Source organism: Esox lucius, chromosome 24 (genome assembly GCF_011004845.1).
Source record: "Esox lucius isolate fEsoLuc1 chromosome 24, fEsoLuc1.pri, whole genome shotgun sequence".
In the NCBI taxonomy this organism is placed as follows: Eukaryota; Metazoa; Chordata; class Actinopteri; order Esociformes; family Esocidae; genus Esox; species Esox lucius.
In genome coordinates, this window is record NC_047592.1 from 15,162,872 (window position 1) to 15,177,764 (window position 14,893).

General features: G+C 39.0%; 1 protein-coding gene and 1 long non-coding RNA gene across 2 annotated transcripts; both read left to right on the top strand.

Moving 5' to 3' along the window:
* Window positions 1-2,147: 2,147 nt before the first annotated feature.
* LOC105020575 lies at window positions 2,148-5,381 on the top strand. The gene is made up of 3 exons (XR_002196031.3): window positions 2,148-2,642; window positions 4,183-4,300; window positions 4,652-5,381. It is a non-coding gene; the product is annotated as an up-regulator of cell proliferation (long non-coding RNA).
* Window positions 5,382-5,455: 74 nt separating this feature from the next.
* Window positions 5,456-9,905, top strand: si:dkey-85k7.12 (interferon-induced very large GTPase 1). Its single transcript, XM_034290330.1, has one exon. The coding sequence runs from the start codon at window positions 5,489-5,491 to the stop codon at window positions 9,332-9,334; it is 3,846 nt and encodes a 1,281-aa protein (XP_034146221.1). The 5' UTR covers window positions 5,456-5,488; the 3' UTR covers window positions 9,335-9,905.
* The last annotated feature ends 4,988 nt before the right edge of the window (window positions 9,906-14,893 follow it).

A 14,893-nucleotide genomic window follows, 5' to 3' on the forward strand; every position in this document is an offset into this window, starting at 1 on the left:
GGCTCTCACAGACCTGTTAGTTTTAATTTAAGAAGCCCTCCTGTTCTCCACTAATTACCTTTATTAACTGCCCCTGTTTGAAATCGTTACCTGTATAAAAGACACCTGTCCACACACTCAATCAAACAGACTCCAACCTCTCCACCAGACTAGTTACCATAATTTTCTCACATTGCCATTGACAGTTTTTTCTATTGTCTCTTTTTTGGTCCATTTAGATTGTTAATGTAGATTGTATGCAAACAAAATGTATAAAATGTTATGGTTAAAAATGTTAATGTTTTACTGTGACTTGTTCTAGGCTCCTAAGTGGACCATAAGGTTATAAACCAAACCAAACTTAAGAAAACTAAACTAAAAAAATGTAAATATACAAAATTAAATTGATTAACAAGAAACCTGGCAAGCCAAAGTTCCGCAATAAAAAACATTCTTTGTGAGATTCAAACCCTGGTCACCCACATGAAAGGCTGTCTTTAACCACTATACCACCTAGGTACACAATAGTGATGGCTATTCGAGGCTTCATTACTGTTCATCTAGCAGCAGGATATTATGCTAGCAGCGCTAACTCTTCCAATTACGCAGCTACAGAAGGTTGTAGCAATTTAACAGCGGCCAATCAGTCTGTCTCTTTTGGGTCAAGGAGGAGGGTTGGAACTGTGATATTAAAAAAAAAGAATCGACAGAAGAAAGTTCATTTGTAGTTCTAAACATATTTAAGGTGTTTTTTACTCACTTTTTGTCTTTCCCACGACGTTATTCCTGTACTTTCCTATAATTACTTTCCTCACTGAGGAGTTGACCTGGTCTCATCACTCTAACGTCGTGGTGAAGGAGGCCTGGAAACCAGGATACTCACCAACTTCTACAGATGCACTATTGAGAGTATCCTGACTGGCTGTGTCACCGCCTGGTATGGCAGCTGCACCACCCTCTACTGCAAAGCACTTCAGAGGGTGATTGAAACAGTAGAGATCATCACAAGGTCTGACCTGCCATCCCTGCAAGATCTCTACACAGAGAGGTGTAGTAGGAGTAGCAAACGGATCCTTACAGATCCCAGCCACCCATGCCATGGACTGTTTACCAAGCTGCCGTCAGGCAGAAGGTACAGGAGTATTCAGTCCAAAACAAACAGGCAACGGGACAGCTTCTTTCCACAGGCTGTAAGGCTGCTCAACTCAGGAACCCCTCTTCCCTTCCATCCATAGTCCATGCACACCTGTCACTTTATATCATGCACACCTGTCACTTTTACATTGCACTACGGTTGTATAATTATTATTATTGATGTGTGTTTTTGTTTAGTGTTATTACTGATTGATTGTGTAATCTTATTTTTTTAAATTATAATTACTGTTACTTTTTAACTTTCAACTGCAATGTCGGGAGTAAGAAAACCAAGCATTTTAATTTCCGTAACTTGTTTAAAAAAAAAAAAGAACTTTGAACTAGTTGGCAACACTGCTCGCTCGCCAAGCTTGCCTTCAGTGAAATGAAAATACTGTGAATGTACCATAACTTTCGATTCCAATTAAATGAAACTGAAAGAAAAGCGTAGCTAGATGGACTGAACCATTAATAATCAAACAAATATTTCACGTTAATCACATACAAAAAAACGCTTATGTTATCGTTGACTACATACATTTAAATGAAATGCTATGTGATGCCATGAATGTTATCAGTTACGATAAAACAGATGAAACAGTCTTTCATATGAATGGTTCATCCCAGTTTAGTTAATGGATTGGGTTGAACCGCAATTCCAATCCAGACTTCCAGTTGAGCCGATATGTCATCTGCTGGTAAGTACTGACTCTGGTTTATCAACCTGTCCTATATTCTCTTAAATTTCAAGGCATGTAACTTTATTTTAAGAATGAGAATGCAACGCCACTAACTTGCGCCTTAGATATGGTCTATTCATACCGCCGCTGCTGTCTGGTAGAAAATACCGGAGCATAGGGACAAAGGCCATAAGGCTCCTCAACCATAAACACTGATCTATGATCATACTGATCACACATGAACATTCCAGATGCTCTGATTCGTTCTATATAATATACATACAATATAATTTTGTATGTACCATTCATAGGTATAAACATAATTCCTATGAGACATAAGAGATGGTAGAGATGGTATAAACATAATTTCGACGGTTGTCATAAAAGACACAATTAAATATTTTTTGCTACTAAAATCAGTGAAACATGACAACAAAGTGAAGGGCAAACATCTCCTCAAGCAAGTAAATTGCAGCAATGGAGACTAGAGTGTCTAGGCATTCACTAGAAGTGGGGTGAGTTTCTGGCAGGGGGGCAGTTTTTGGCACAACACCAGATCTCTCTATCTCTCTCTCTCACAGCCTAACCTGGACCTCCAGATTTACAAATTAAGCACTGACAACAGCCTTTTCCAAGTGACATTTACAGTTGTATAATCACCAAGTCACTATACACCAAATAAATGTTTGTGGATCATTTTGATTCATCTGTATGTTTTATGGGTGTTATGACAAAATACTGTGGTACTCAATTGCAGAGACAGGCGGTGAGAAGGGTGTGGTTTTGGATCGGAAGGGCACCGGGGACGCTGAAGACACCCTTCAAATGGACAACTCCGCAGATGAAGAGGTAGGGTGTGATGTTATGCGTTTCTGTTTTTGCTGGACCGTGTAAGCGGAGCCGGCTATGAAGAGAGATGCCATACTGACAGTGGCCAAATGTGTAGCACCGGGGTGTAGTGGTAGAGGACACCGCCCCTGATGTGGGGGAACCGGGTTTGAGCCAAGTGCAGGGGAGAACATATCACTTTTAATTGCTGGCTGGCTGGACAAGGCTTGCCTGGTTCCTTTTCTGGCTTACACATGCACAGGAGTAGAGTTGTCACAATACCAACATTTGGTGTTCGATACTGATACCAAGTAAAGTGTTCAGTACTAAAATTATACTAATTATTTGATCATTAATCATCTGCTTCAGTGTAGCAGAGTCTCCACACCAGCAGCATGTCGCAGAACACAGGCGTGAAGTCACACGCAGGCCCAGCTTTTATCGCTGCTGTTTTACAGCCTGTTTCTGCACATAAAATTACTGGTCTTTTTTAAATGCCAGTATAGTACCATCTCTAAAACATCTGTACCTTGGCACAGTATCAGTACCGGTTTACCATGCAACACTACAAAGGAGTGTGTAATGTTTTGATTCTAGGAGATAGAAAAACGCAGTTGGTAACATTAGTTTTACTGAATCTTACCTTGTCAGTTTAGAATATATACATATATTAGTTTTAAAAATAATCTTCCTATTTTGTTCAGGCTTTTTTCACCATAACGTCTTTAAATTATGTGTGCTTATGTGTTGGAGGAGAGGAACGTAAACATGTAGCGTCCCTCAAGTTGTTTTAATTCCCCCTGGTGCATACTGGAGGTCTTCACTCATAGATCTGAAATTGTCAGAGATTCGATCCATTATCCAACTGGGTTGCATACAACATTATGTAGTTGACCGATGGATCCTGAGTTGGATCCAGCATGCTGGCCAAGGATCTCGGATTGGTGTGAAACATGTGAAATAACTATGAAGGTACATTTGTGTCTTTTGGTCGAGAGCAAAACTTATTTTCAATCACAGGCGTGAAGTCTGACATTTTTTATTTTCAATCTGAGAGCAAAAATTAGGCTTCAAAGTTTGCAATCAAATATTTTGTTATAGAGTGCAAAACATAATAGCGAATTTTTTGTTCTCAAATAATTTTTTTGCCCTCTATTACTAGTAGTATTAGTATTGTATTTGCTACGTGAGTTTCTGAGACCTCATCAAGCAAAAAGTTCAAAAAAGTTGGAAACTGTTTCTAAAATGTAAACTTGTGTATTAGCTGCAGCCATGTATTAACCGTTGGGGTTGAAAATGTTTTCGAAAACCACGGTTTATAAATGTATAATTAATGTAAATTATCTTGTAATAACCATGTCAAAGACTATATTTCCTATTCATGTTGCTATATTTCCTATTTAAACGTATTTCATGTATGTTTTCATGAAAAACAAATACATTTCTAAGTGAGCCTAAACTTCTGAACGGTAGAGTATGTATATAATGTAAATGTTTCTTTATTTATGTGTGTATATATGTATATGTGTAAACTAACATTTCTTTATTTACATATTTGAAGGACTTTCATGATGCCAATGATCAATTCCTTGACTTTGGAGAAGTTGGGAACTCTCAAACAGCATTAGTGGATGGTCTGGTGTCCAAGTCAACGCAATCAAAAGATGCTGCTCCAGAAGGTACATCAATCATTTTTGTAGAATTTATGAAATACCATACTGTGTATTTGAATTATTAGCAACCTTACTTACTTACTGTAAGTTTCTGTGGAATAAACAATATTTTCTGATTCAAGTATTAGTTTTTCTTTAACATGTTTACCTCAATTAAAAGCTAGATTTCTGTTATTCTGAGTGTAAGAACAAGCTGATGACCAAGAATTCGTTTTTTTTCCATTAACTTTTTTGCTCATCATTGCTAAGGATGCCATATATATATCTAATTTATTAATCCATCCATTAAAAAAGCTCACATATATAATGACAACCAAATAGGAAATATAAGAAACCTTAATTTATTTTCCTCCACAGAAAACAATCTACAGAATTTACTGCTGGACCTGGGATTGGAGCAATACTTTACAGAGAAGTTAGACTTGAGCACCGTGCTGCAGATTGATGAAAAGACTGTCACAGATGAGCCTGATCAATGTCTTTCTGCTCTGCCATGGACTTTCCTAAAGAGGTTAATGATGGTTAATGTAACAGCTAGGAGTGTGAAATGTACCTCGAGTGAGGCAAGTTGCGATTCTTTATTTTGCAACACAGACCTAGATATTGATGGTCTGGTTGACAGTCAGGACACTAGTAAGTTTCTGAACCCTTTAGACATTGTTACTGCTCTTTTTCTGTGCTCTAACAGTTTTCTACAGCAAGAAATGGTCTTGAAAATGTCAATGTGTCAGTTTTCCGTGCCTCTGCTTCTTCCCAATTGTGACACAAAAAAGTGCATGCTCATGCTTTGGGCCATGCGAGACATTGTTAAGAAGTTCCGACCGCATTCATTGGCAGATCCAAGAGGATTTGTTGAAGACAGGATCGTTCTCTCTGAGCTCCCTATGGTCTCTTTCGTCAGATTAGGTGAATGCTCTCTGTCCAAGTCAGAGGTTCTGAACAAACTCTTGAGCAATCCCCAACAATATCATGATACCTTTGTCCACCATAACATGGAATGCGGTGATAGCCAAAGAAGGATTTCAAATGGATTGGTTGAAATAAGCTGGTACCTTCCAAGTGGGAAAAAAAAACATTGATATTTTTGGTGAAGCTGTTGCTGTAACCAATCTTAGAGGGGACCTCAGATTCTATGAGACACAGTATTCCTTTCTTTGCCAGACCTCTGCAGCAGTCTTTGTGTTTTTTGATAACATGGACACCAAGTACAAGTTACTGACAAGCCAACACACCAAAGCAGAGTTGTTTTTAGTGGGTAACCCATTGAGCAAGGGCTTTAACATGGACACTTTAAAGAAAACAGCAGCAGAATTTAACCTGAAGAAAAGCAACATCATCCTGAAGACCAAACAGATGAATGATGCAGACTTTGTGAAGAACTTGCGAAGAGCAGTTGGTGAAGTTATCAAAAGTTCAAAGGTCAAGATGCCGTTGGAGCAGATGGCTGAAGTGGCACACGAGCTTGGGATCTTGGTTGATGAGGACTGCCAAGAATGTCAGAAAGCCAAGCAAAACGCTGATGCAATCACATCACAAATTCATGACACACCAAAATATAAGGAAAGAGAGCTAGCTTTGCAAGGACAGATTTGGAAGGAGTTGGCATGTTTAGAGAAGGAAGAATGTAGGCTACGGAAAGCTGGGGATCAGAACATTGAGATTTACAAAAGTGAACTGCTAGAAAAGAAGACACTTCTTCGGGAACAGCAAAGGAGGTTTGACGTATCAGATGCAATGACCTGCTTCATAAATGCAATATCTACCACCAGGCTAGAGAGGTCCTACTTTTTAAAATGGATGCGTATTAACCTGGATAATCTGTGTCGTAAAAACCTTTCTGGACTTAGGGAGCTGTATAAAGAGAAAACACAGAATTCATTAGAAAATAAAGAAGAAATTGCATTCATTGATAGACAGATTTCAAATAGTTCTTTGGGAATTGAACATTTCGTACGGGAAATGGGTCAACTGTACGAGTCTGCAGTCTTACTCAGAGAAACTGAAGAGTCACGGAAACAACTGCAGCACCTGCCCAGATTATGTGCTGAGTTACTTCTGGATGGCTTTCCTTTAGAGCTGGTGGATGGAGACGCATCTAATATACCTCTGAAATGGGTGAGTGATGTGCTACATGAGCTCAATGTCTTGGTTCTGCCCAAGAACAAAATCCTGGTGATAACCGTTCTAGGTGTTCAGAGTACAGGAAAGTCAACTCTACTAAACACAATGTTTGGAGTGCAGTTTGCAGTTAGTAGTGGCAGATGCACAAGAGGCGCCTTCATGCTGCTCATCAAAGTCAAACAGGACTTTAAGAAGGTGCTAAATTGTGACTTTTTACTAATCATTGACACTGAAGGCTTGAAGTCACCAGAACTTGCACAGCTTGATGACAGCTATGAGCATGACAATGAGTTGGCCACTCTAGTTGTTGGACTTAGTGATGTCACAATAATAAATATAGCCATGGAGAACTCAACCGAGATGAAGGATATCCTGCAGATTGTGGTTCATGCTTTTCTCCGGATGAAAGAAGTAGGAAAGAAACCAAAGTGTCAGTTTATCCACCAGAATGTGGCAGATGTCTCGGCACATGACAAGAACATGAGAGACAGGAAAATACTTTTGGAGCAATTGAACGAGATGACCCAGGCAGCAGCCAGAATGGAAAATAAGGAGGAGAACAAGAGCTTCACTGATGTTATGGAGTACAACCTAGAAACTGGTAACTGGTACATCCCTGGACTTTGGCATGGAAATCCTCCAATGGCACCTGTCAACTCTGGGTATAGCGAGTCTGTCTACGAGTTAAAAAAGAATATGATCGAGATCTTCCAGAAATGTGAAGCCTCTGGAAACAATATTGTGGAATTTCAGGAGTGGACCAAAAGCCTATGGAGTGCTGTGAAGTACGAAAACTTCATATTCAGCTTCAGAAACAGCCTGGTGGCCGATGCCTACATGAAGTTGTGCATTGAGTTCAATAAATGGGAATGGTCATTCAGGAAGAGCATGCACACATGGATGATTAATGCTGAAACCAAAATTTACAACTTTGGGACAATAGCAATGAAATCTCAGACAGGAGACATGACAGATTTTCTTGTTCTCTTGAAACATGATTCCTCAATTGAACTTGTGAAATGGGAGAAGACCCTCCTTGACAACCTGACCAAGTACTACAAACACACAGAGGGCCATGTCTATCTAGTAGAAAGATACAGAGAAGATTTTGCAAACAGCATCAGATGTATCAAAAGAGACATAGAAAACGATGTATTGAGTAAACTAGAAGCTGCTGTTCAGATTCAACAAGGAATGAACCAGCTTGACAAAATCAAGAAAAAACACATAGATGTGATGGAGAAAAGGGTGCTGAAGTTGCTGGAGGACTGCAGACAGAACCAAAGTCAGAGGTCAGGAAAAGAGCTTGATATAGAATTTGAAAAGGTATGGAAGGAAACTGTTCATGAGCTCTCTTTTACAGAACTGAAGAAACAAGACATTGTAAGCATTGTTTTCAAGCAGTTACGGTCTAACATGATGCAGAAAGGAGGTTCAGTGAATGAAAAGCTAAGCAAGGTCACACTTAAAGATCAAGGCATAAAACCATTCAGAGTCACTCCAAATGGGCTCTTTAAGAAAATGATAACAGGTTTTTACATTGATGAACAAACACGACAAACCCAGATCATGGCAGAGAACCTCATAGTGAAATGCAACCAATTTGTTAATGAGAAGAATAAAAATAAGTCAGATTACCATGAAACTTACATACAAGAAATCCTACAGATAATAGATGGACATTTGAATGCTAACAAACATCTTGGGACAAGCGATACATTTGAACTCTCTATTAAATTGCACATTTGTGGGAAAGCATCCAGGGCTTTCCAAGAAATGCATGAACGGTTCATACAACACAACAATCCCCGTATGTGTCTTGAACAGTTCAAAGGCAAATACTTAGCAGACTTCAAAGACTTGTACTGTGGACAAGATCAGTGTCAGAAGAAAGCAGCAGATTTTACCAACCTCTGTCTCAGACCAGCAGTAAAAGCCTATGTTGCCAGTTCCCTGGGTCCAGAAATTGTTGACGAAATGCTGACAGGACAGAATGCCTTTCAATTCAGCTCCCGGGCCTTTTTTCAGTATACTATTCTGAAACAACTGCTATCAGAATTCAAATTTGCCAACTATGTGAAGTACATTTCTTGCTATGAAGTGTTTGTGAAAAACTGGATTTTGGGTGAAATATTGAAACGTTTTTCTGAAGGGAATAAAATGTTCCAGTTAGAAAATTGCCAACTTAAAGAAATTATCAGACTCATCACTGAGGCAATTGCAAAAGCACAAACAAATGAGAATGTCAAAATAAGGGAATTCATAAAAAATATATGCAAGGAACTTGGAGAGAAGCTCGTCATTCCCCAAGCTGCTTTGGAAGCTACAATGATCCTCAACCATTCAAACCAGAAACAGTTTGCCCACTGGCTCATTAAATCTGTTGAGGAAATGGAAAAGTCTGCGAGAGAAGAATTCCAACAAGCAAGAGATGTAGCTATGAAATTGGAACAGATGAAGATTAAACCAGAGAATATTCTATTCACAAGACTATTTGGCTGTGGAAAGCAGTGTCCATTCTGCAAGGCACCATGTGAGGCAGGAGGAGAGGCCCACACAAACCACTGTGCCTCAGTACACAGACCACAGGGACTTGGTCGGTTTAGGTTTGTGAGATCAGAAAAACTTGTGACTGATATCTGCTCTTCCTGTGTGTTCAGCGATATCTACTTTGAATGCTGTGAAACAAATGGAAAGCCGCACCCTTATAAAAAATACAGGGAAATCTTCCCTGACTGGCATATTCCTGCCGACGCCAGCATAGATGCCTCAGACTACTGGAAATATGTTATGGCAAAATTCACCAATGACTTTGCCAAAGAGTATAATGCAGAGGCGGCAGAAATTCCTTTTGCTTGGAAACAGATCACAAAGAAACAGGCGGCAAAAAGTCTCAAAGAGTCTTTCAGCATCAAGTGATAGCCTATATCTCAAAGAGGAGTTGCAAAACAAGGAGTACAAATGTGTTGGATCAAATGCAAAATACATAGCCTTCAAGAAGCCATTTTAATTGTTATGTCTTTTACTATAAAAAATATTGTTCTGAATCAAGCCATGGTCTTTGCCATCTGCTTCACAGCAAAATAGAATATTATCTTAATTAAAGATTATTGGAATGGGTGGCCAAGGTCAAGAATGCTGAAAGAAGAACCCCGCTGAATAAGATTCACACATGGAAGTATATAGATTGTGAAAAGAAATACCTGAAGACAGATCTTTCAAAGGTTTTATGGACAGATGAAATGAGAGTGACTCTTTATGGACCAGATGGATGGGCCTGCGGCTGGATCACTAACGGACACACAGCACCATTTCAGTCAGGCACCAGCAAGGTGGAGGAGGGGTACTGGTATGGGCTGCATTCATTGAGGATGAGGTAGTTGGACCTTTTGGGTTGAAAAGGTCCAACAAAGGACCAACTCAACTCCCATACCTACTGCCAGTTTCTGGAAGATACTTTCTTCAAGGAGTGGTACAGGAAGAAGTCCTCAGCATTCAAGAAGGCCATGTTCTTTATGAATCACATGCATCCAAGTACTTCCTTACCTGACTTAAATCCTATTGAGAACTTGTGGACCCTTCTCAAATGTGATTTACAGTCAGGGAAGAATACACCTCTTTGAACAGTATTTGAGAGGCTGTGGTTGCTGCTTCAGCAAAAGTTGATTGTGTCAGATCAAGAAACTGACAGACTGCATGGATGGAAGGCACATGGCAGTTATTGAAAAGAAGGGTGGCTATATTGGTCACAGAATATTTTTGAAACTCCAGAAATGTTGTTTAATTTTCATTTTGTGTTACTTATTTGTTGCAAGTGAGTTGGAGAAATTATTTTTGTAATTTAGTTGCCTAATAATTCTGCACACTAATTGTTGCCTAATAATTATTCCTACTTATGTATTCCCCTGAGAAAAATCAAAACAGATTTTTCCTTTGTTAAACATTCAGGTTTGAGGTTCAATGATATTTTGAATTGACTGAGAACATTGTGTTTGTTCAACAATAAAATAAATCTTGAGGAATACGATTTGCCTAATAATTGTGCACGCATGGTAATCCATAAAATATTGACAGACAAAAAATGTATGATTTCAAGCATTTGGAGGGCACTGGGTATTCAGTTGGTCAAATTGCACTTAATTTTTAGAAAATGCATGGTTTTGTCACATCGTTTTAACATTTTGTCCTAACATGTACTTATTCAGAGTATTTTGCGTGCATCAACACATTTCTACATGGGGTGGAACGGGGGAGGATGCACCCCCCCCCAAAAGATGCTCTGCCTGGCCCAGGTGTTGAAAATTATTTGACCAAATAAAATACATTTCTAAAAAAAAAAATCTGTCCCTGCAGGGCATCTTTAATATTTGTATTCAGATTGAGGACCACATTGGGATTTTGACATTTTTCCTGTAGAACTTTATCAAAAGAAATGTGTCTGGAGTAACAGACAATGCCTATGCCAGCATGACATGGTTGTTGCTCGGACATTCACTGTCTACTGTGGAACGCTTTGTTCTGTCTGGACTACATCTAGATGTATTGTTATGTCTGGACTACATCTATATGTATTGTTCTGTCTGGACTTCATCTAGATGTATTGTTATGTCTGGACTACATCTAGATGTATTGTTCGGTCTGGACTACATCTAGATGTATTGTTCTGTCTGGGCTACATCTAGATGTATTGTTCTGTCTGGAATACATCTAGATGTATTGTTCTGTCTGGACTACATCTAGATGTATTGTTCTGTCTGGACTACATCTAGATGTATTGTTCTGTCTGGACTACATCTAGATGTATTGTTCTGTCTGGACTACATCTAGATGTATTGTTCTGTCTGGACTACATCTAGATGTATTGTTCTGTCTGGACTACATCTAGATGTGTTGTTCTGTCTTTGGTTGATTTACATTATAATCCTAATAAGTACTTCATTGTTAATGTTATCACCTGTCCTGTTTTATCATCACTGACATCCTGGATGAGCCCTGGTGCACCTATTTAGACACTGTGTGCCACCAGCTTAATAACCTTTGCCTTGCAAAGCAGTCCTACATGATAAGTGTTGTAACTGTCTCCGGGGCCACCATACAGCGGGGAAAAGAGGCCCGACTAGGCATCCCTAAACACCTGTGGTTGGCTTACTGATGCCCACGGTGCATTTCATGTTCACCAGCTATGGTGGGGAGTACAACTAAATGTAAGTCCCATAGTAAGCTAAAGCTGTAATATTGTAACTTCATAAAAAAGATGATGCTCAGTGTAATTTACAGACATTATTTACATGGAATATGTGATTTACACAGTGGAAAATTTTTTTTGGATTCATTGATAATGTCAGCATTTAAATGGACAATACTTTTTTAAATTGAATAATGTCAGGCTATGTCAGGTTTGTTCTCAAGGTATCTGGTTACCTGTCAACTCTATGACTCAATGACATTAGCTAGGTAGGCAGCTAACGTCAAAATTATGCTCCTTGGACATTTTCAATATCTGGATAACATCAATTACCCAAAAGCTGTTCTCTCCATATACAATCATATACATATCCGTCAAACATTTCGGGTAGCTTCCTTGCGTGCACACGAATTTTCAGTTTTGCCCACAAATGTTCTATAGAATTGAGGTCAGGGCTTTGTGAAAGCCCTACCTTGACTTTGTTGTCCTTAAGACATTTTGCCACAACTTTGGACCAAGCTTTAACGTCCTGACTGATTTTGATTTTGCTTCAATATATCCACATAATTTTCCTTCCTCATGATGTCATCTATTTTGTGAAGTGTACCAGTCCCTCCTGCATCAAAGCACCCCCACAACATGATGCTGCCACCCCTATGGTTCACAGTTGGGATGGTGGTCCTAAGCTTGCAAGCCTCCCCCTTTTTCCTCCAAACATAACAATGATTATTATGGACAAGCAGTTACATTTTTATCTCTTCAGACCAGAAGACATTTCTCCAAAAAGTATGATCTTTGTACCCATGTGTGGTTGCAAACCGTAGTCTGGCTTTGTTATGGTGGTTTTGGAGCAGTTGCATCTCCCTTGCTGTGCAGACTTTCAGGTTATGTGGATATTTTGCTTCCTGTGCGCCATAGAGAAAGGTCGCACTGACAATGGCTTCTGAGTTCACTACAGAGTTGTTTGCTTATTGCTGCTTACTGTTGTGCTCAAAAGTTTGCACATCCTGGAATATATGTACCATTTGTAAAGAAAACATTAGTGAGCAGGCAAAAAAAAATATCTTATGGGATTCACATTCAACTGTAACAGAATGGCACAATCATAAAACAAAACATGGCAACAAAGAAAAAACGAACTGACCCCTAATCAAAGATCTGCATACCTTTAGTTCTTAATATTGTGTATTGCCCTATTTAGCATCAATGACAGCGTGCAGTCTTTTGTAATAGTTGTCTATGAGGTCCTGAATACTTGCAGGTGGTATAGCTGAAAAATACCTCCAGGTCAGGCAAAGTCTTTGGTCGTCTTGCATAACCATGCAGCTCATTTTTGTTCAGGTATAGTCATAATGTGCTCCTTGAAACAACAACCTCATCTTTTTCTAGAGCAGCCTATATTTCTCCTGTGGGTTACCTGTGGGTTTTTCTTTGTTTCCCGAACATTTATTTTGGCAGTTTTGGCTGAAATCTTTCTTGGTCTGCCTGACCTTGGCTTGGTATCAAGAGATCCCCGGATTTTCCACTTCTTAATATGTTATTGAACAGTACTTACTGGCATTTACAAGGCTTTGGATATCTTTTCAAATCCTGTTCCATCTTTATAAAGTTCCATTACCTTGTTACGCAAGTCTTTTGACAGTTCTTTTCTGCTCCCCATGGCTCAGTATCTAGCCTGCTTGGTGCAACCACATGAGAGCTAACAAACTCATTGACTATTTATACACGGACACAAATTGCAATTTAAAACCACAAGTGTGGAAAATTCTAATTTAGTTGCCATTTTCACCTGTGTGTGTCATCTTGTGTGTCTGTAACAAGGCCAAACATTCAACGGTATGAAAACTTTTGATCAGGGTCATTTGGGTGATTTCTGTTATCATTATTATTTAAAAAGGAGTCAAACAACTATGTGATAATAAATGGCTTCATATGACCAATATCCTTAAATAAAAGACGTTTTTTGCATGATCAGTCATATTTTCCAAATGAATTCCAAAATGTCCACAATTTCTGCCAGGGTATCCAAACGTATGAGCACAACTGTATATACAACTGTATATATGAATAGATACATATTTTTTAAGTCGGATATTTGCATACACACATATATATTTTTTTTAAAAATAAAACGGGAGCTTTCAGGATTGCATAAAATTATTTTTATTTATGCAAATAAAAACAAAATGCCATGATGGGCAAATAATTGTATCCAATATTTATTTGAAAATAGTACAACTACAACATATCAAATGTTGAACCAGAGAAATGTTATTGTTTTTGGAAAAATATTTGCCTATTTTGGATTAGATGCCAGCAACACGTTTCAAAAACGTTAAGACAGGGGCATGTTTATTACTTTTTTGCATCTCCTCTTCTATCAACAACAAAACCTGCATATATTGCTTAGCATCAAGCCACTCATGCCATGTGTACTAATAATGCACTCCCATACCATCACAGATGATGGGTTTTGAACTGTGCACTGATTACAAGCCCGATGGTCCCTTGCCTTTTTAGCCCGGAGGGCACAGCGTCCATGATTCCCAAAAATAATTTCAAATTTAAATTTGTCAGACCACAGGAAAGTTTTGCACTTCGCCTCCGTCCATCTTATATGAGCTCTGGCCCAGAAAAGGCGGCAGCGTTTCAGGATTTGGTTTATATATACTTTCTTCTTTGCAAACAATTGTGTTACCAATTGTTTTCTTGGTGACTATGGTCCCAGCTGCCTTGAGATCATTGACAAGATCCTCACGTGTAGTTCTGGGCTGATTCCTCACCATTCTCATGATCATTGCAACTCCACGAGGTGAGATCTTGCATGGAGCCCCAGACCGAGGGAGATTGACAGTTCTTTTTGTGTTTCTTCCATTTGCAAATAATTGCACCAACTGTTGTCACCTTCTCGCCAAGCTGCTTGGAGATGGTTTTGTAGTCCATTCCAGCCTTGTGTAGCTCTACAATCTTTTCCCTGACATCCTTGGACAGCTCTTTGAACGTGGCCATGAGGGAGAGTTTGGAATCTGATTGATTGATTGCTTCTGTGGACAGGTGTCTTTTATACAGGTAACAAGCTGAGATTAGGAGCACTCCCTTTAAGAGTGTGCTCCTAATCTCAGCTTGTTACCTGTATAAAAGACACCTGGGAGCCAGAAATCTTTTTGATTGAGAGGGGAAAAAATACTTATTTCACTCATTAAAATGCAAATCAATTTATTTCATTTTTGACATGTGTTTTTCTGGAATTTTTGTTGTTATTCTGTCTCTCACTTTTCAAATAAATCTACCAT